This window comes from Solea senegalensis, linkage group LG19 (genome assembly GCF_019176455.1).
Source record: "Solea senegalensis isolate Sse05_10M linkage group LG19, IFAPA_SoseM_1, whole genome shotgun sequence".
Taxonomy (NCBI): Eukaryota; Metazoa; Chordata; class Actinopteri; order Pleuronectiformes; family Soleidae; genus Solea; species Solea senegalensis.
Window position 1 is genome coordinate 2,549,616 of NC_058038.1, and position 21,274 is coordinate 2,570,889.

The 21,274-nt window shown below is 42.0% G+C and overlaps 1 protein-coding gene across 5 annotated transcripts; it reads right to left on the reverse strand.

The window, feature by feature from the left end:
* Positions 1–4,415: 4,415 nt before the first annotated feature.
* On the reverse strand, positions 4,416–21,052 carry LOC122785312 (zinc finger protein 646-like). Of its 5 annotated transcripts, none has more exons than XM_044051050.1 (7): positions 20,821–21,052; positions 18,510–18,769; positions 16,725–16,971; positions 13,323–13,412; positions 10,599–10,793; positions 8,984–9,163; positions 4,416–6,796 (listed from the first exon to the last, which is right to left on the reverse strand). In XM_044051050.1, the coding sequence occupies exons 1-7, from the start codon at positions 20,953–20,955 to the stop codon at positions 6,629–6,631; spliced, it is 1,275 nt and encodes a 424-aa protein (XP_043906985.1). In that variant the 5' UTR covers positions 20,956–21,052; the 3' UTR covers positions 4,416–6,628. The 5 variants fall into 5 exon arrangements, with proteins under 5 accessions (XP_043906985.1, XP_043906986.1, XP_043906984.1 ...); XM_044051051.1 differs by having other exon boundaries at positions 9,032–9,166; XM_044051049.1 differs by having other exon boundaries at positions 8,984–9,166.
* Between the last annotated feature and the right edge of the window lie 222 nt (positions 21,053–21,274).

The following is a 21,274-nucleotide window of genomic DNA, read 5'->3' on the forward strand; positions in this document are numbered from 1 at the left end:
AGTGCATGTGACTTCACATTTAATTCAGACGACACAAGACAAGGACACAGTGATGCGTGACAGGACAAAAAAAAACCAAAAATAACAAGTTATGAATAACCTTCAACCTTAACATTAAGATTTTATTAGTAGCATTTATTGATAATAGTTATTGCCAATTACAATGACATCATTGATATACAGTGAAATGACAAAAAAAAAGTAGAACATGTTACATTGTGGTACGTACGTTTTGTTTCATTCAGTTAAATGTAAAGTGTACACGTGTACAATAACACGTTTTTTTATTTTTGTTTTTATTCTTGTGTATTTATTGAAGTACGTTTTGTGATGTAATGTGAGTAAATTGAACCGTTTGACAGTCGGACTAACCGAGCACATGCTTCTGCAGCTGCTGCTGGAACAAAGCTCACAAAATGGAGAGTGGGGCGAGGTGGGAGGAGAAACACACACACACACACACACACACACTCACACTGTGACAGGAAACTAGAGAACGTGAGCAATGGTCTTTTAGTTTTCAGCGTATTTTACTTTAGCTAGAAAAAACAACACTAGCCAAAACTGTAACATTGTAACATGGCTACTTTTGAACCACCGCGACACAGTGACTACGTTATTATGTTGTTTTTTTTAATCATCTGGAGATTGTTTTCTTTTAATTAATATCTTTTAATCCGGTTAAAAAAAAAATATAAAGTGTAGGAAGAAACAAACCAATGCTAACACTGTTTTAGCAGAAGCTCAAATGAAGTCGACCGTGCATGTCGCGTCGTAACGTAACGTCGTGGGCTCATTGAGATCATTTACATGTTAAATGTCCATTGTTATTTATGGTCTAAATTGCAGATAGTATAATGTGTTTTCAAACATGTTGTTTTAAGCTTATTTGGAGCCTAAAACGTTACAAAGTGTACACTGAGGCCACAAAGGTGAAGTAACTTACAGTAAATGAAGTGTGAAGGCGCTCCCTCTCTGCTGCAGTCTGAGCCACGGCCGCCACCTAGAGGCCAAAACGGGGCGCTGCACTCCGGCTCGCGGTGGAGGCCTTCAGAGAGGAGGCCCGCCGAGATATATAATCATTATATTATAACAAATAAGGACAATATTTTAAAGGCAGCCGTCTTAGAAAAATCGGTTGAATTTGTGTGTTATGCTTTCAGGGTCACGTGAGAGCGAATGTAAGCCGTAAAATGTGTCAAATACTCTTTCATATGTGTCGTAATAAACGTTTTTAAATGAATGAGGCGAACAACAAACATGAATTTGCGCTACTTAAATCAATCGTCGTTATTTTCTACTTGGTTCGCTTTCTTGAGAAAAAGCGTCTTCTTAGTTTTCATGAAAATAACATTTCCGAGTGACGTAGTGACGCAGCTGTTACTAATTAACCTCTGAGTGCGCGCGTGGTCAGTTGACAGGAATTCCTCCCCGTGTCTGTGTATTTATGTGTGTGTGCGCGCGCGCGTCCGCTGTGACACCGAGGCCTGGACCCGCCGCGCCGCGGCCCTCTGACGCCTCAGCGCGAGCCTGCGTGGCCGCATCGAAAAGGCAAATGATTTTTCCACGGTAACCGGCGGCGGCAGCGACCAGGCGCGCCCACCCGCGGAGAGTGGATATTAATTCACGGTGACCGGCGCCGTGGGCGCGCGCGGCGGAGCTCTTTGAAGTCTGCAAATTGGAGCCGATAGAAGCGCGCGAGACAGCTCTTCCCCTTCTATAAAAGTCGAATTAGAATGCGCGTTCACGACGCTTCTGATGAAATTTAGCCTGGTAATAAAAGCGAGAGCAAATACTGGACACCCGGAGACTTTAGGGTGACGCACAGGAAACATTATTTTTGTCATTATTAGTACGATTCTTATTATTTATTATAAGAATAATAATAATAATAATAACAGTTAATTTGACTTAATTCAGTGTATGGAAGATATGAACCTGTGTGGTGCAGTTGCTGCTGTGGAGCGTGTTTGAAGTTAAAGCTCCAGTATGTAACTTCTGACTTCCACCCGAGGCTTCTCCCACATCTGGATAACCCTGCTGCAGGTGTTTCTGAAAGGACGACTCCAAGTCCATTTACCAACTGTTCTTTTTCACTCTTCCTTTCTGTGCGTCGTTACCTTTCTCATGTTTCACAGAACCGGGGTGAATTCCTTAACATAAACTTCCTGATCAGCTGTGGTGCAAACTAAACATCGCTGACGCCGTGAGTCACACAGAGAGTCGCGTGTGACGTTTGACAGTGGTCTGAAGAGAAGCTGTTTGATGAGAATTGCTGCCAGGCTCAAGAAAAAACAACTATACCATGTGAAATAAATGAAAGAACTTAGTTAATGCACAGTTTGTTTCTAAAAAATACATTTAATCTGTGCTCACCCTGGCAGATGTAAATAAAGTTGATAAGAGGTTTTTTTCTTTTCTTTTTTTTTAATCTATTAACAATGACTTAGTCCGATTTAATCCATAAATTTAAGGTTAAATTATTTGGCTTTATTTTTATTACATTTGCAGGGAGTCAAATGCATTTATTCATGGTTGTTCAGACATAAGGAGGATTTCAACAAATGTAAATAAAAAAGCATATCAGAGACAATTTTCTCAAGTTTCTCTTCTTAGCACATTATTATAAATGTTAGAAAATAGAGAATGTGAAAAATATACAACTGTTCAGAATTGTGGAGTGAAGACCAGGGCCGGCCAAAGCTTTTCTTGAATGTGATTGGGGGGGCCCCTCCCACCTCAGAGTAGCTGGTACTTCACACTAAACCTGTGTCACTCTTATTTCTTACCTTAGACGGCAGTAAAATCACAAAAGTCTTGTATTCATTTGCACTTTTAGTGCAAAGTTTAATGACTTTGGTTTTCAAAACTTCTAACTAGAAAATAAACCCAACAAATTCAGCTCCACACTATTCAGATATCTAAATACATCTAAAAAGATCAAATGTTTGTGTGTTTTTCTCCATGCATGTAAAACAGTTTCTGTTCAGGATTTTTAGGTGTGTCAAATACAAACAAAACAAATATACAGCTCGTCATAGTGAGCATTAGTTCACCTCAAACACTAACGATACAAACCCCCCTCAGTGCACTTGATCAGTGATTCACCTGTTCACTTGTCCTTGTCCTTCGTCCTGAAAACGTGTCTCACCTGTTTTGCAAAAACACATAAAGAAGCTCTGCCACTTTATTTAATTTAATTAAAGTGTAATAATTGCTAAAGATGAGGAAATGAAGTAAGAGAAGAAGAGCAGATGCCTGCTGAGAGGCTGCAGTACCACCGATAGAGTAAGCGGGGGCGACAGAGGGCAGGACTGTAGCTGAACCAGCTGTGTGATTGTGTACAGTGTAATATCATTAAAATGTGAGCAAAATGGTAGAAATGTTGCTCCTTTATGCCTTTGTTTGTTGCCAAACAAGTAGTTTGATACAAGTGTGTGTTTATGGTTATATTATGTAAAAAAATCAATGTTTACCTGCTGTGTCAGACCCACTAAAGTGTATATAAGATATTCCTTTATTTTACAGCAGCCAACAATCCTGCCTTTAATATATGTACAGCTGATATTGATGATGCCAATGAGATCCTCAATGTTCCAGTGAAGAATAAATGACTACCTTTCTGTTTTTAACTGCTGGACAAAAAACACACTGGGCTCTAAATTCAATACATAAATGTCTGTGATTCGGTAGAGAATTATTATCCTCCAACAATCACAAATCCTCTCTTCAAAAAATCCATATAGGAAATGAGTATTTTAGGATTTTGGACATTTGTTTGACATCAGCTCCTCGTCCTACAACCTCCCACACAGCCAGTGACATGAGACCCAGAGCAGAACAGCTGGATTTCACCCTCGTGAGTTCGTTTTTTTCCCCTTTTAGTCCACCATTCATTTAACACTCACCAGGCAGCCAATCACTCTGCTGTGCCTCAATGCATTCAGGTGTGTCGCCATGGTCAAGTCCACCTGCTGAAGCATCAGATAGAGGAAGAGACGGCTGAACCGCTGGCATTTCCTGTACATACACAATCATCTCTGTAAGATCAGAGAAAAAGAAGAGGGAAACATCCTGTGAGAAAATGCCTCACTGTTGTCAGAGAACAACTAGACTGGTTAGAAACCCAGAAGTAGAAGAGACAACAGAAGGTGTCCTGTGTACCTAATAAAGAATCGTGCTTTAGAAGATAGATGCCTCCTATTTTAAGTTATCATCCCTCCATTTGTGTCGTTATAGTACTTTTTATTTTTGGAAAAATGTCCTCCCTGAGGGGGAAAGAATCCAGTTTATGTTTGTTCTCTTCTTCCCTCACTCATGTTTTAAAAAGGTCAAAACATGAATAATAGTGGCATTGATCATTAGCTGCAGCGCTAATGCTACCGTGAGCCGAGGACAAGCAGCACCGACGGCGATAATGATAAAACATTTTATTTGTATAGCACTTTTCTAAATACTCAAAAGACACTTTACAAGGAGACGGGAAAAAAAAAGCAACAATGAAAACATGTCATGAATAAAAATAGAGACAACTTTTAAAAAGAGAAAATACAATGTCAGTAGAATTGTGGGTATTTCAATGAGCACCGTGTTAGCAAGATAACCTAACGTGACTACCTATCCCATCCATGGTTCAACTGTTATTCATCAAAAGGACCCGTTAACAGATAAAACACTTGTGAAGCGTGGATTTGGATTTTATCCGGCCAACTAGGACACGCTGCTTAATGAAACACCCTGAAGGTAGGTGTTTGAACTCAAATCTGTCCAGAGAACGGTGAGGGAGTTAGGGCTGTCACTTTAACAAGAAATTCAAAAATCATTTTGAACAGAAGGGGGGGGGCAAAAAAAGTCTAATTTGAACCTTTAACACTTGGAATTCAAAACTTACAGCCTAGAAGTGCAGAGGACTGTCTTAAAGTAATTGCCACGTTGCCCCGCAGAGGGCACTGCGAGTTTGGACGATCAGAAAAGTACGACTGAGACGCAGCCGTGCAGTGAAAGTGAAGGACACGAAGCTCGACCGTCATCCTGACGACATTTACCAGGAGTGGAGTGTGGACACCAGAGACGGAAAAATACTGAACAAATCTGTGTAGACTCAACACAGATGGGAAACGCAACAAGCGATCGACCGTGCGCGACTAATATTAAGGATAATAATAATAAATAATGTCACAGTCGTCTGTGTGTGTGCGTGTAAATGTGGCTGAGTTTGTGAAAAAGAGAAAGTGACAGCTCTAGCAGGTGTGACGGTTTTCTATAAGAGAACGACACTGGAGGGGGGAGGGAGGGAGGAAGGAAGTGTTGACGCTGGGAGCGTGGGTCCAGAGCTTTGGCCACTGTACCGTCCACACACAGCAGTGTTCATGGGCACGAACCAGGCACCAGTTTTCGCTGCTCAGTCACCGGCGTTCATGTTGAGTTGTGATGGGGGGGATGGGGGGCGTTGATGTAAGGCAGTGTTACATCTTTACAGTCGACTCAGCTCTAGACAGAGACAGTAACAATTAGACAGCACTCGTCTTCAAGTGCTTTTAAAGTGAAAGGAACAAATGAACGCGTTAACGGTGAGTGTGGAACGATAAGAAAACAAAAAAAAACAAGAAGAAGAAGAAGAAGAATGGAGACGTGTGAAGTGTTATCTTCTAGATTTGATTCCCGGCCAACAGACCAGCAAAAACTACAGTAACAACGTGCCACCAGTCACACGCACGTTTAGGAACAAGTGAGTGTTCCTGTTGTGTTGAGAGAAGGAAACTGCGCTGATGAGTCCGTGTCCTTGGCTGTGGCAGAGCGCAGGGAGGAGAGGGGAGGGAGGAGGGAGGAGGGAGGAGGGAGGTCCTTTTCCCAACAGCAGTCACTTCACTTAACGACACAGGAAAATAAAAAAATTAAAAAAAAAGGCCCGACTGGCACGTTCCTGGACTTTTTCCTTTCATTTTTTTCTCTTTGCCGGACATCGGTGGCGTCTCTCCTCGTGGTCCTCGCTGTTGCCTGGTGCTCAGGAGGTGAGAGGTGTGGTCAAACAGAACGGAACACAAACAGTCATGACACCTCCCAACGCACAATATACACACGGTTCGTTCTGGAGCATCACAAAGGGGTACGGTAAAAAAAAAAAAGAAAAAAAAGAAAAAGTTTTTGTTTCCCCTTTCCCTTTACTTTCCAGAATCTTTGTTTAGTTAAAAAGAACTTGGGGTATATGTTCAAAAACATATTAGAATGGGCAGAGAGTTACTTTAACTTCAGGACTTGGTTGATAAAAATAGCCTCTTGTTTTGTTTAACATATGGAGAAAGGAGGTGAGGAGAGACACTATTCATAACGGGAGGGATAGATATTCTCATAACTAGAGAGGGGAGGACATTTTAACTTATATTCAGTACATGGCATAGATCATACATGAGGGTCAAGGCAACACATTATTAACCTAACTACTCAGTTACTCTCAACTAGTTGTCAGTAGTGCCCTTTCCCCTGATCCCAAACTCGGCGTTCCAAAAGGAAGGGGGGGGTGGGGGCTGAGGCGGTGGAGGTGGTCACTGGAGTCCTCCATCTTTGATGCTGGACGAGGACGAGGGTGCGTCGGGGCGGAGGCGGCTGCGACAGACGTCCCGTCAAAGTCTCATTGATTGTAGAGCGAGCGCTGCTCCCATGGCATGGTCTGGATGCTGCGTGGCACGGGGGAAGGCTTGAGCGTGGGCGCTCCGTTCGGATGAAGGATGTGGCCGATGGGGTTGATGGTGGTGAGGGGCCGCTGGGGGGCCAGAGAGAACGCTTCCTGGTGTTTTGGCTGTCGGGGGAAAGAAGAGAGGAAAAAAAAGACACAGAGAGAGTCAGTGGAGTTCCTTCAGAGATTAAAAAACACCCAATGAAAATGTACCGTGAACGTGGTGAATGAGGCAAAATAAGTTGAGAAAGACAAAATGATTATGATTGAAATTATTCAATATCTGTATTGATCTGATGTTCTATCAGATACCAGGAAAGGAAAATCATAATAATAAGCAATAACTGCTTCACTGAGCACCAGCTATAAAGAATAAAGATAAAGATAAGACAGTCATGTTCACGCCCTTTAAAAACAAATAAAAGTGCTTGTTTTGATATGCATTGATTCACAGTGAACAAAGAGAAAACGTATTTAAGATGAATTAGAAATAACGAAAACAGACAAAAATAAAGTAGATTTAATTAAAATACTGAGGAATTTAATTCATTATCAACGACCCAAATTCATTTTATACCCAAATATAATAACTTTTCATAGATCATATAATATGAGCATAATATTCAACCACTAAAACAATTTTTTCTGTTCAGGAGAGAAAATAATTGACTATAATTTGATATTAATCAAGAAATAATAATGTGCTTTTTTGTGTAAATCAGTAAATTTGAAAATCCATGGATAACAATAATAACTACATTTAAGCATTAAAAATATCATTTTGGTTAAAGAGCTTCTACTTTACAGAAAATGACTTTGATCATTAATGCTGTTACAGCATCACTGAAACATTTAGAGGCTGTTTGAGTGAACGCAGAGGAAACATTCATCACTTGTTTGTGACGCCTGTTTCCCTCGTTACTGCGACCATGCAGCCCTGGTATGTGTTCAGGAAACGTCCAGCAGAGGGCAGCAAACTGGGCCTTAAAGCCACAACATTCTGGTGTTCATTTACTAACAGGGTTGAATGAATGAATGAATGAATAGCTGAACTGAAACCTGCGATTGACCCCAAGAAACTCAAAATCCCATGTTCCATTTCCCCCGGTGACATCACTGAACATCGCTTCAGTGAAATATGCTGTGTTGGTGAAATATGGGAAAAAAAAAGCAGGCTCCAAACACAACACTGAGAGAATGATTAGTATGAAAGAGTGAAAGCCACGACTACAGTGACAGTTAGTGGTGTTAGAGAGGTTCCTACCGCCACAGTCCAACAGATCATAGCCCGAGGTAAGAAAGTAGTGAAATCAAATCACAGTTTGGTCTGTTGCTGCTTTTATTTTATGTTATCGCTTCATTCATGTTCTTCGCGTTCAAAGAAAGAATTGATTGTTTCATGAATGTAAGCATTGATAAAGTTATCATGCTTTTTAATTGTGTCACGTCATATGTCTGCTTATGACAAAACAAAATGTTTATCTTGTATATGACACAGTTTCTGTAAATGATCCAAAATTCCAGTTCATTTTCATTAACTCCTGTGAAACGTTTCTGGAATTTTGAACGCGGGACTTTTCCTCCCTGATTCCACCCGAGACCTTTAGTCTCAGACTGAACTACTTTAACTCTCATATTAGCCTCTTTTAGTGATCCTAATGTGAGTTTCATGTCATTTCTTGAGACCTCACGAACTGTGAAATTAAGATTCATGCCAGCAGAGGGCGCAATTAGCAGACCAAGTATATCAATTGAAAGGTAATTAATGGCAAAGCTGGTTCTGGGCTGTACAGACCCCTGGAATTTATTTTTAAAGCGTCACCTCCAGGGCTCCGTAGAGTTGAAATTGTATGTGAGGAAAAATGGTTCTTTGTTTTTGTTGGTGACTTAAAACATGAATGTCACATAAACTTGCTGATAATGTACAAAAAAAGTGTAAACCACGAAAAAGAGTTGTTTTATACTTATTATTATAAGTCGACTATTGTTCGCGAACCTGTTGTTTTTTCACGTTGATGAAAATGCACTGAACTATGCAAAACTGTCCTTTTCAATCAGATCTACAGTTATATTTGAAATAAAAACAACAGACCAAAATCTGAAAGATTTCAGGAGGAGATGAGAAACTGTGTCGACCAGGCTTCTAAGTAGAAAACAGCACAGTTCTGTGTGCCCTACAGGGGAAGTCCTGGTGGACACACTCAGTATTACAGTACTAGACCCTCTGTCCTGATGTTAGTAGGCAGACAGGGAGAAGGCAGCTAGCCAGCAGATAGTGGATGGCGGGTGTGTGGCTGTTTTCTCTCCTACCATGGAGTTGACGCTCAGCCTAGTGTATCCCGAGCTCATCTCCTTTACCTCAGGCACCAGGGGCTGGAGCAGAGAGTAGGAGGAGGACGGGGCTGCGCTGGAGGAGGACACGTGTTTGTTGGAGGAGGAGTTCCTCATGCTTTGCTGGCTGCTCTGGGAGGACACTGAGCTGGGACGTCCCTGCTGAAACACACACGGCACAAACCTTCTTAGGAGGGACAGCAAACGTCATAAAATGCCAAAGCTCAAGTCCACAAGGCAAAATGATTCCGCTTTAATAATTCCTTTCTTTTATGGAGCAAAGAACCCAGAAATATTCACATTTATGAAGCTGAAAACTCATCAAAAAATCATCAAACCAGAAACATAAAGATAGCAGTCAGTTTCCAACTTCACAATAATGTCCATTTTTTGGAAACAGCCAGCAAGCGTGTCCACATACAGTCTAATTGATTTATTTTGCCTGCCACAAGGGAGAGTGTGTGTTACTGTAGTCACTCACACTCCTGGCTCCACAGAGTCCACATGGCTAGAGTCTCAGCTTAATCACGGCTCCCTCCAAAAACAGTTAAGGATCCATTTAGACACTGAATAATATAGGTATAATCATTTTAAAGTAAGAATCATTTGGGTTTTATAGCGTTTCATATGTACTTTAAGCAAGGGTGTTGTTTTACAGCCTGACAGACAGAAGGAGAACTTTAATCATCCTTTTTGGTACACAAAAGGCCACTGTTTGTTACAATCTGTAGTCTCACCATTAGATGTCCCTCATTCTAACACGAGGGACGTTTAAATTAGATGTGGAAAAACTTCAGTTCAATTTACTGATCTCTTGGTTAGTCAACATTGTCAAAAATCAGTAATGAAATTAATTTAATGTCAGTTACGACTACATTTTTCACTGTAGACCAGAAAAGCTAGTTTCAGGTAATAGTTTTGTATGTTTTCGTGAAACAAGATGTTTCGAGTGAAACATCTTACTTTCTACCTAGCATTTTTTTTTTTTTCAAATAAAAAATTCTTGATCATGATTCCTTGGCTCACCAAAAAACAGACAGTAGTTTTTTTTTCCCCCTTGGATTTAAATTTGAAATAAAAAATGATACTGAAGTGTTTTTATTTATCTTTTGTATCTTAAACAGCAGCATTGTTTAATATATTTGAATAATGTGTTTTTATTGACCTAGTTATTTTTGGCACATGCCCAAAATAAGCCACTGAGTAAATTGTGTGATTGACTAATCGTTTCAATAACCGATGACTAGTCGACTATCAGAATAGTCATTAGTTACAGCCATGCTCTATTAACTTATGTCACACTTTCAAGCAGACTTAAACCGGCTAACAGCCGCTTCATTTTCCACCGTCTCAGAAGAGAGACAACTGCCGTTTAACCATTTGACGGCAACAATTCACTGTAATTGTATTTCATTTATAATTATGATGTCCTACATCGCTGTTATTCCCATTGAAATATGTAAAAGGGAAATAAAAAATCAAATGTATTTGTCATATTTGAAGTTTAAGGCAGATTGTTGCTCAAGATTGAAAATGACATGAAACATCCATATGGTCCCGTCCCTGCCCCGGTGACACCACCCATCACGTCTACCTGGTGGGGGTCAGGCTGGCTGCCACCTTGACCTCCCTGAGACATCGGTGACACGCAGTGGGAGGGAAGTGTGTCTTGCTGGCCGTGTCCACTGTGCTGCTGCTGCTGCTGCATCATGGAGTTTGCGTTGTTGTGTCGCTGCTGCTGCTGCTGCCGACGGGCGTTGTTGGCGAAATTGGAACGACGGCTGCCAGACTGGAGGGAAGAGGAGGGCGAACAGAGACAGAAGAACAGGGCGAAGAGGGGTGAGTTCAGTGTTCGCCGCGTCGTCGTGACACAAACATCTTCACAAAAGCAGATCAGACACAGTGCAGAGGAGACGTGACAGATGAACGTGATGACCTGTCGTTTTACTCTCTCTTCAGTGTAAGTGTGTGGTGTTCGTGTGTCTGACTGAAACTCATCACCTCTCACTAACCTAACTGTCTTTAAACCTATTAATATGACTGGATGGGGTGATCAAATCCAACACACATACACACACACACACACACACAAATACTCTCACAAATATTTACCAAATGACCTGAGTCTACATTCTGTAACTATGGTAACTATGACAACAGATGCTGGCCCTGTCAATTTGTCCCCAACCCAGCGAGGTTTAGTCATTTTGCTTCTCCTCAAGATTTAGAGCTACAAGCTCGACCTCAAAGCTTTAGACAAGGAAATTATTTTTTTATTATTGTACAATTTACAACTTGGGTATTAGCCTTTTATTTTGGACCATCATTCATTTTCAGACAGGATACAGGTTTATGGACTAAAAGCACTGCTGAGACAGTGGGATAGATAAGAGATGGAGGTGAACACGCAGGTTTTTCTTCTCTGCGTTTTGGGAGACCTGCAACTGGATTTTTAGAAAACGGGTCCCTCTGAGGGAAAATTTCAAAACGCCACCTTTGCTTTCTTGTAGACAAAGAATACGATAAAACCATGATGTCAATTGTCAACTCGGGCTGAACAATTTATCGAAATTACATGGAAATCGCAATACAGCTCACAGCAATTTTCAAGCCAAAATATCATTTTAGATGAATTACTATTTCACATCTTATTCTACAGACTGAAGAGAACATCTTTGTTTCTCACAGAGCTGCACAAATATCACACATTAATCTTTTTTTTGAATGAACATGAGAATAACGACGTAAAAATAACCATTCCCTCTGAAATCGCAATCGCGTTTCCTGTCAAAATAACCGCAATTAGATATTTATTCAAAATCGTTTATTCAAAATCAAAGCCCTATCCCGCCTCTCTCTTACACTGATGTTGACTGTTGTCATCATCATTCTCTTGTGTTTGGAGATTTTTTGGCAATGTAGCCAACTACAGTCACGGGAAAGTAACTAAAGACGGCCTGAAAAGACGTTAGATATAAGACAACGCCTATGAGACAACTCTACAGAACACTGACAACAAAATGTCCATGTGTTCATTTTATGCAGACGAATAAAGTCGACACATTTAGATTGATTTTTTAGGAGTCTTAAAAAAGACGGAAACCACTTTGTTTTAACCAGACGGCAGATCACTGTCAGATGACTGTAAATTTCGGGTGAACTGGGAAGATGAACACAACAAAAGGAATGTAGACTACCCTGTGCTTTAATGTGCACCTTCATTTTCACTTCCAAGATAATCTGTTCTAATACAAAGGATGTGTCGAGTCATGTGTGGACACCTGCTTTAAAGCTGTGCTCACTGGTCAGGGGCAGGTGAACCCAAAAATGTGTTGTGGACCCCTGAAGAGCATGTAATGAGAAGAGACTCACAACATATACTGGGAGTAGAGCAACAATGGAGCCAGCTCCAACTGTTTGTTGACCAGAACCTCAACTTTCAACTCTAACAACTGTAATGGCGAATTTCCACTGGCTCTACTCGCCACGCCACGGTTCTACTTAGGTAACTATGCGATGATTGGTCAGACTGTCGGCCACTGACTGGCCAGAGTGCCGTCACAGGAAGAGACATCGCACACTGAAATCAAACCGAACAGCACCAACTGTAGAAAAGTTAAAACTACTTAATCCTAAAAACGTGGGTTAATCTCCAACAACTACCAGGGAAATCTCTATATTTAACAGAGGAGTCTGGTGTATTTAGGGACAGCACTGCCGACCACGAGTGCCATCACAGGCCGCTGCCGCTGTAGTCTGTGCTCTGGAGACGTGTGGACAGAAATCACACACACACACTGTGTGTCACGTATAAAACAAAGTCACCACAGTTTCACGCAGTCGTGCAGTGATGACTCCGCCCACGTTAAGTAGGTACTTTATTTGTAATGCAGACGCAATCTAATCGTGCCGTGTCGAGCTAGTGGAAATGCACCATATGTGGTTACGCTCAACTCATAATACGGAATCATGATATAGATTAAAGCCACCAATGATTGTAAATGAAATGATTTAGGCGATGAATGGATCTTCCCAGTCCAGACATATGCTATAAATAATAAACTAGTTTGGAAATATGAGTCTTTCAGTGAAACATAAAAACTCATAGTGAGAAATGAGTCCCAAGTTGTGGGTCAAATTTGTTTTCCTTGTTGCAATTCTGTGCATGGGACTTAAATTGTGACGTCACATCTGAAATCGCTTGCAGGTCCTTCCTGCAGCTAAACCTCACCTGCCTCACACACACACACACACAACACGCATGACGCGCACACACACACACACACACACAAGCACGCACGCTCATGCTCAAACCAACCTGGTGTTTGGCCACGGCGCTGCAGCGGTGCTGGGCCAGGTCCAGCATGGTTCGGTAGCTCTTAAAGCAGGACGGGCAGTTGAACCGGTTCTTATGAACCAACCCCAAGTGCACACACACACAGACAGAAGCACGCACACACACACAGACACACACACGTCATTGGATTACTATACTTGTGTATATGTGTCAGATCTGTGGCAGATTTTAGCCCTGACCTTTGACCTAAACTTAGCCTAAGCCTGGTCTAACCCTAGCTCCACAGGCCCACTGTCATCACAGCACAGCTGCAAATCAAGCTCTGCCCAGAAGGCTGATTGTAACTGTAGCTGAAGAGAGGACAGAGAGTCCAGAGGAATGGGCTACAACATGTTTACATGCACATTTCAAAGCAGACCATACCACATATACATGGACATGCATGCATACGCACCCACACTCCAGTTTTTCTCTTAAAGCCAACCATCTGTGCAGCAATGTTACCACAAAAATAAAAAAACAGAGTCCACTGTAGAATTAAATCAAATTAAGAGCAAAAATGTCCTACAATTGACAAACTGATGGTTTGTCGTGCTAAAGGTTTGCTACACAAACAGAGAATTATCATGTTTTCATGACACAAAGGGTACATTTGGAGCAGCAGTAATGTGTGTTTGTCTTTACACACGTCAACTTATTATTTATTAACACGTGTACACATGCACCAATTAGTGAGAATGAATTTGACCCATCCTTTTTACACTAGTCAGTGAACACACACACACACGCACGCCGGGCGCAGGAGCAGTGTCTGCGCCTGGGATGCAATAGGGAAGTAGGGGCCTTGCTCATGGGCACCTCAGCCCTTGACCCGTCCTGCGATTTGAACCAGCGACCCTCCGCTTATAAGCCATACAATAGCGTGTGACTTCACTTGCAGCCAACATTGTTGTTGATATGGCAGCGCACAAGATGTGACGCCATTGTGGTGAAAATCTCTGCAGAAGAAGAGGGGGAGGTGACATAAGGGTGATGAACGACTGCGACCGCATACTGATGGGATGTGGATGTGGACACAGGTGGCGCACGTTAACACCAGGTGTGAGTGCATGTGGTGGAGCACGATCCAATCACAGTAGACGCATTCTAATGCCAGGTGTAAAGGGGATCATGGACTGTGTGGTTTGACTGTTTTTGAACCCGCCCATCGCCTGAGCTTTCAAACACCAGCTCGACTTTTCAGTTAAACCCAACTGTGTGGATCCTTTCTTTAAACAGAAAAGCTGGGATGTTGAGAGACGTCATAGGACAGGACCAGTGTCATCTGACAGAAAGGTGAGATTAACTCAGATACAGTGGCTGTAAGCTGTACTAGTTTGCCTCACTGAGTGTTGGATGTGGACAGAAGCTTTAAAATTGTATGCGTTTCAAACAAGGCATTGTTCTCATTTCAGACAGTGACGGCCTTTACTGCTGCAACAGAGCATGGCTCAATCCTGAAGAGTCTGGCAGACAGAGACAGACATATTTAAAAATAACGCCGTGATCGGGGGTTGCCAATTGAGGATGTGCTACCTCTTTAAGATTTCTTTGAACATGGTTTTTGGATGTTTGGTACGGCACAACATCTTTTTCAAATTAAAGGTACATTTAAAAATATATTATTTATGGCAATTTTCAAAAGGCAGCGCAGATGTAAAATGGAGCGGCAGCTTTGCAGCAGACAAACAATAGAGTGGCCCAGTCACACGTGCAGGACAGGCCATCATCACAGCCTGACCAGACTTAATCTTCCACACACATGGCACAGTCATAATCTCCCTCATTAAAAACAGTTGTATTATGGTAGTTTTTTCCCCAGAGTTTTGCCATTTGTTACGTTTCAAATTAGACTGATTAATGTGCCTCGGAACTTCAATGCATAAACGAGCTTATGAAGTTGAAATCAAAATGTGCTGCTACAAGGTTGAGTGCTAGCGCTGGACAGAGAAAAAGCAGTCCAGGTGAGCCGTCTAACACAAACCTTAACATTACACACTGAAAGGCTGCTGCCTCTCCTCAGAAAGTCACCACATGGCCCAAGTGCAGTGCCTCCTTCAGGCTCACACAAGTAATCAATCATTCCACTTTCTCGATAGAAAAGAAATATTGTATTATTGTGTTAGTCTGACAAAAGCTGGGCTGGGTTTCCTGCACAAGCAGAACAGTCCCTCCCCCCCCCCCCCCCCCCCGAGGAACTTCTAACAGAAGAATCAGACGATAACTAAAGAAAAACACAGCTAAACTCACGACTGACAAGGAGAACAACTTTATGCAATGTCAGCCTAAAGAACTAGATATTTTAAAGTTCATGGATGGTAGGAAGACTCCAAATGGCGCTCCACATGTTAAACCAGACTCTGTCCAACACTAACAAACTGTACAAGGTGTTTTGGCTGATGTAGCAAAGCGGAGGTGGACACATTTCATTCAATAAATCTATTTCTCACTAGTGTCTGTATACTGGGACAAAAACAGCACCTGCCTCCCGTGAGACACTCAATCGTGCAGTGTTTGTGTTCTCTGGAAGACGTGACAGTGTGTGACCACAAGAGTGTCATGTTCAGATCACAGCCAATCAGAATTTGGAGCCATCTTGTTTTGTAAACATGGGGAGGGAGGGAGGGAGGGGGGAGGGACTGACATGAATTAAGTTGGACAAGCGACCAGAACAACAAAGAACCAGGATGCTTGCATCACGACACAGGAGTGCCACTTCATTCTCTCATCAGGATTTAACCACATTTTCCCTCTTTTGTTTTGTAAGCAGAAAGTAGTTGCTATATTAATGTGTGTATACTCTGCTATACATAAGTATTACAGAAATAGTTCAGGGTTTTTTTAAAGTGGCTACCAGCAGGGACAGAAAGAAAATCAGCACTTTTAGCTCAAACTTTCTTACTATGGACTTAAGTGTTGCAGAGAGAGTGGTTTACAAACTTGTTTCCAGACAGAAAAGGCGAGTGAGACATCACTGTGAGAAAAGAGGCTAACACTTTCTTAAATAGACCTAGATTTGATCAAGTGAGCCTTCTGTAAAACATGTCTTCTATCCGTCCATGCTGGCAGCCATGTTAGCATTGTTAGCATTGAGAGTGGGTGATAATTCGTCAACAACTCATACAACCACACTTTAAAAGAACCAAAGTGTTTCCCTAGAACAGGAGCACAAGGCTGCTAGAAGCTGTGATTCCTAAGCTTTTAAGTAGCTGACACAAGCTTAAACAAAAACAATCACAGTATACTTCATTCAGATATAAAATATGCAGGCTCTCGCGTGTTTTGCTTTTAAAAGACTCACAGAGTTAGACAACAGGCAGCGCTGCAAACTCATCATTCAACCATCATGCTCTCCTGTCAGTGCATGCCGTCACACAGACCCACCTGGCTACTGCCAGCAGCTGTGCAGCGGTGCTGGGCCAACTCCAGCATGGTCCTGTAGCTCTTGCAGCACGAAGGGCAGTCGAAGCGGTTGGGCCCGTCGTCGTGGATCCTCTGGTGGTTCCGCAGGTACCGGGCCAGGCGGAAGGCCTTCCCACACAAGTCGCACATGTAGCGCTTCTGACCGTGGATTCGCATGTGGTTGCGAAGAGACATGTAGTTGGTGTAAGGTTTGCTGCAAAAGTCGCATCTGAAAGTTCAAAGAGGAAAACGATGCGGAGGTTAAAGGTGGAAATGGTGTTGAGTCAATTCAGGCATTTAACCGATGCTCTCCGTCTACAAGGACCTGTGATGAGCGAGCTGGGACTAGTCCTGAGTCATTTTCAACACTCTGGCATCTTTGATTACATCAGTGGTTCCCAAACACTGGGTCACAGGGGATTTTTTTTGGGGGGGGAGGGGGGTCTCCAAACAAATTTGCATTTTCCCAGTCTTTTCACTTTAACCTTCATTTTCCCAGTCTTTCACTTTAACCTTCAATTTAACGATACTATTGAAAAAAGGATCGTTTAGGAACCAGTATTGAAGTGAAAGTATCGGTAATGGTACCGGTATTGAAGATTTTTGATTGATACTCAGCCCTATTTACAAAGAGTAAAAAAATGTTTTCACAGACTTTGAGAATAAAGTCGTAATATTCCAACCTGTTGTTTTACCAGAGGAGAGTTGCTAAAATGAGGGCCGCAGAGCATTTCATGATTGTATCTTCTTTTTTGAACTGGATCTAAATGCATCTTTTCCGCAGAAAGAATCAGGCGGACATGGAGGAAATCGCTGCTTTTGTGGAGGGGGGAAATAGTTGGAAGTGGTCGACTGCAGGGATATCGGTGGATGCATCAGCGGGCCATTCAGAGGGCTTTTGTGGTTTCTCAAGAAACAATCAGACTGATAATTAATTTTTACAGCGAGCACGGTGTCTCCGATGCCGACAGTACACCTGCGGAAGCCCCAACGCCTTATGGCATGAGAATTCACATGATAAACTAGAGAAACCACAAAACCCCTATGAGTGGCCCACCAATGCATCCACTGATAACCCTGCAGTCGACCAGTTCCAGCTGTTTCCCCCTCCACAAAAGCAGCGATTTCCTTGAAGTCCGCCTGGTTCTTTCTGCGGAAAAGATGCATTTTGTTGCACATACTTTTTAAAGTCCTGATACTTATGACAATGTGGTGCTGATGTCCCAAAAGATTAAGTGTTGCCTTGTTTGTGAAACCTAATCTAAAGTACAATGCTCCACAGCCCTCATTTTAACAACTCTCCTCTTCAAAAACAGGTTAAAATATTATAAATTCTAAGACTTCAAGACTAATCTTGTACATTTACCTTTATTCTCATAAACTAAGACATTATTCTCCAAGTCTGTGAATTTTTTTTCTCCCAATGTGGCCCTAATACTCTGTCAAACATCTTGGAAGAGCGCTCAATATTTTTATTTTGTCTTACTTCATTTTCTTAATGCCTAAAACAGTTCACTCGCTGTTATGTTTGAAAAAAAGGACCAAAATTAGAGATAAGATACTAAGAAGCTTAGTAGTAGTTTTCTTCTTCCTACAACTTGTATTGTTTCTTATGAAAATCACATTACACTCATGGGTGATGCAGGGATGAAAAAAAAAAAAACGCTACAGTGGGACAATGATCATCTTTTTCGTCAGGTTCAAATTCCCAGGTAAACCCAATAATTTTAGTGTGAAAAGATGCTTAAGAGAGTCCCAGGTACATACTTGAAGTCCCCCGTCCTGTGTGTGAGCTTGTGGTTGAGCAGGGAGCTGGCGTGCTTGTAGGCACACGTGCACAGGTCACAGACGTACGGCCTCTCGTCCGAGTCCTCCATGTCGTCTACCGCTGTTGTTGATGCAGATACCGGCGCTCGGGACTCCATGGAGAGACTGGAGGTGGACAGTGACGTGGAGGAGAGACTGGAGCTGGTGAGGGCTGCTGATGACGAAGGGAGCTGATCGCACCAGTTGATGGTTGAACTTGGCTATGAGAAAGAAAGATACTTTAAAACCAAAACCAAAACCAATATCAACATGTCTTTGATTTGACTGCTGGTACCTACTAACTTTAATTTAGATTTTTGAAGTGCTATGTAAGACTTTCACTATGTTTTTTTTTTTTTTTACCATAATGCACCAATACCACTACATGAATATAAGCTACATTTACTTCCATCCCTGATGTGCAGTTGCTCGACAAAATATGCTGTGCAGTAGAAATGACCATCCATACACACACATATAACATTTAAAAAAGCCATGTGGTTGAAATTGGATTAAAATTAGGTATACATCTATTTAAAACTGATCTTTTAAGATTTTGTTAATCCCTTTCAACAATCCAGGTAGTAAGAGATGTTATTTATTGTCAATAAAACTCACTGTCAGGGCATAAGTTAGCAGCAAACCTGAAACAGAAAGCTATTAACACTGCATACATCAGTATTTTTCTATAAATGTCATAACCACATCAGTAAACAATGTCAATGGATGTCATGTTTTCCTAATATCATGCAGCACTAGTATAAGATTCTCTCACAGACGTACTTTAATCATACACTTTTACCAGCTCTCTACAAAAAGACAAATGCTTAATTTACACAGAGCTTTAAACAGTCAGAGTGCATCTGTCATGATATTGCAATTAAAACTCTGAACTTATTGTCACAGCATTTGTGCATCACTACATCTCTCCTAGTTAGTCAATCCTAACAATCAGGTAGGGACGTAAAAGAAAGGTCACAAGAAATGTTCTGAGCCACCAAAATAACATTTTTAAACGTATAATTATGATTTCTGTGTTTGTTTTAACATCATTTATGAATGTTATGGTTAATTTAGCGAGCATATATTTCTTGGAAATATGTGTTTCCTCTATTCTAAATGACATTACAGAAAGAGACTGAATAATCTAAAAGCTATTTAATGACAAAAGTGAACATGACATGATTTATATTGCAAACTGGCTTCACAAAGTGGGTGCCCATATACAATGTTTGGGAACCACTCATCTAAATGATCATTTGTGTGATATACTGTGAGAAAGTAGTCCACGAAAAAATGAAAGAACGAGCAGGTGAATAAGGGCTGAATAGGTGACATCGACTGTTCGAACACAACAACAACAACAAAGTACTAAGGGTCAACTTGACCGTGGGAACTAAATGCTGATGTGACTCACAGTGTCACAGTGCATGAAATAACATTAGCGTGTAGCCTGAGTCGAGAGCAAACAAACAAATACGTGTTAAAAGGTAGAAATGAGAACGTAGGTTTCAGTGTGGACTGTGCAGATGAGCGCGACCATGAATGAACCGCACAGTCTGGCATCACAAAGAGCTCTTTCAAATCCTCCGCGGGGCGTCTTCCGCCACCGTTTCCTGTGGGACAGCCTGCTCGTGTTTACTTTGCGCTGTTCGCTAACAATATCGCAGGCCGTATATGTGCACCACTGCGCTGATAAATCCCCCCTGGCTCGCACACAGCAGTGGAATTCACCTTCAAGGTGCACAGTTTAGTTTGCTGGCACACGACTGAGATCTAAAGACAACGCGCTGCCTCTGCCTTGGACAGGGCTGTTCAAAACAAGGCAGAGCCACAGTTGCATGGTATTAGCATTAGCTGACCAATGTTCAGCTACAAAACTAGACACGCTCACTTAAATGCTGGCTTATTTTCAAAACACAGCAACAATAGAATTGCAGCGATATTTTAACTACACTAATTACGCGGCGTGTAACGCGCTCACCCATTTGCACTACAGGAGCTAATCATTACTAGCCACTTAGCTCTGCAGCAGCTATTATCCAGACTAGGCCAGGGGCAGCTCAGCATGACGGTGGCTGTGTTTGCATGTAGCAAATTAGCATTTCTGGATGCTAACTTGTAGCCACACATAACCCCAGTGAACCACCAGATGCAAATAATAGTTCCCTCAACCCCGCGTTAGTGAACTGTAGCTCCCGTTAGCCGTGTTGTTGCAGCTATGTGGGCGCTAGGCTCGCTAGCTAACAGCGGTGGTAGCTGGCTTTCTTACTCCGGAGTCGTTGGGATCCTTTTTCCAGAACAATTGAGAGCAGTGAGCGAAGGACTCTGTCGATGTCACATAATTTACTCCGTTTCGATCTTGAAAGTCTCCATGTGAGCTGCCGGTATTTGTTCTGGCGTACATCGTCGGTTTTCTGATTCTTCGACTGCTTTTTTCTGTCTGAAAAGAAATCGGGCCGCTTTGTCGGGATCTTCTTCCGAAAAGAAAAATAATTCTTCTGTGAAATGAGTATTTTGGTGGCAGACATATCGAGGCGTGCACGGCATTACTGCCGCCTGCGGGACCGGAGTGTAACAACATATAATCCATTAACGATGACAATGAATGAGAACACAGGGCGGACTCTTTTAATCCACCTCGCACCATGTGAGGACCTTACAGGCGTTTTTCACAGCACACATTAGACAGGAAAGTGAAATGAAGAATATACATTTAAAGCAAC

Excerpts from the sequence above, each read along its gene's own strand:
- LOC122785312 (XM_044051049.1), bottom strand. The coding sequence starts at position 20,955 with ATGTACGCCAGAACAAATACCGGCAGCTCACATGGAGACTTTCAAGAT. Across the intron at positions 18,770-20,820 it reads AGGATCCCAACGACTCCGGA|CCAAGTTCAACCATCAACTG; the intron begins GTAAGAAAGCCA and ends TCTTTCTCATAG. Across the intron at positions 10,794-13,322 it reads GCGCCGTGGCCAAACACCAG|TCTGGCAGCCGTCGTTCCAA; the intron begins GTTGGTTTGAGC and ends TCTTCCCTCCAG.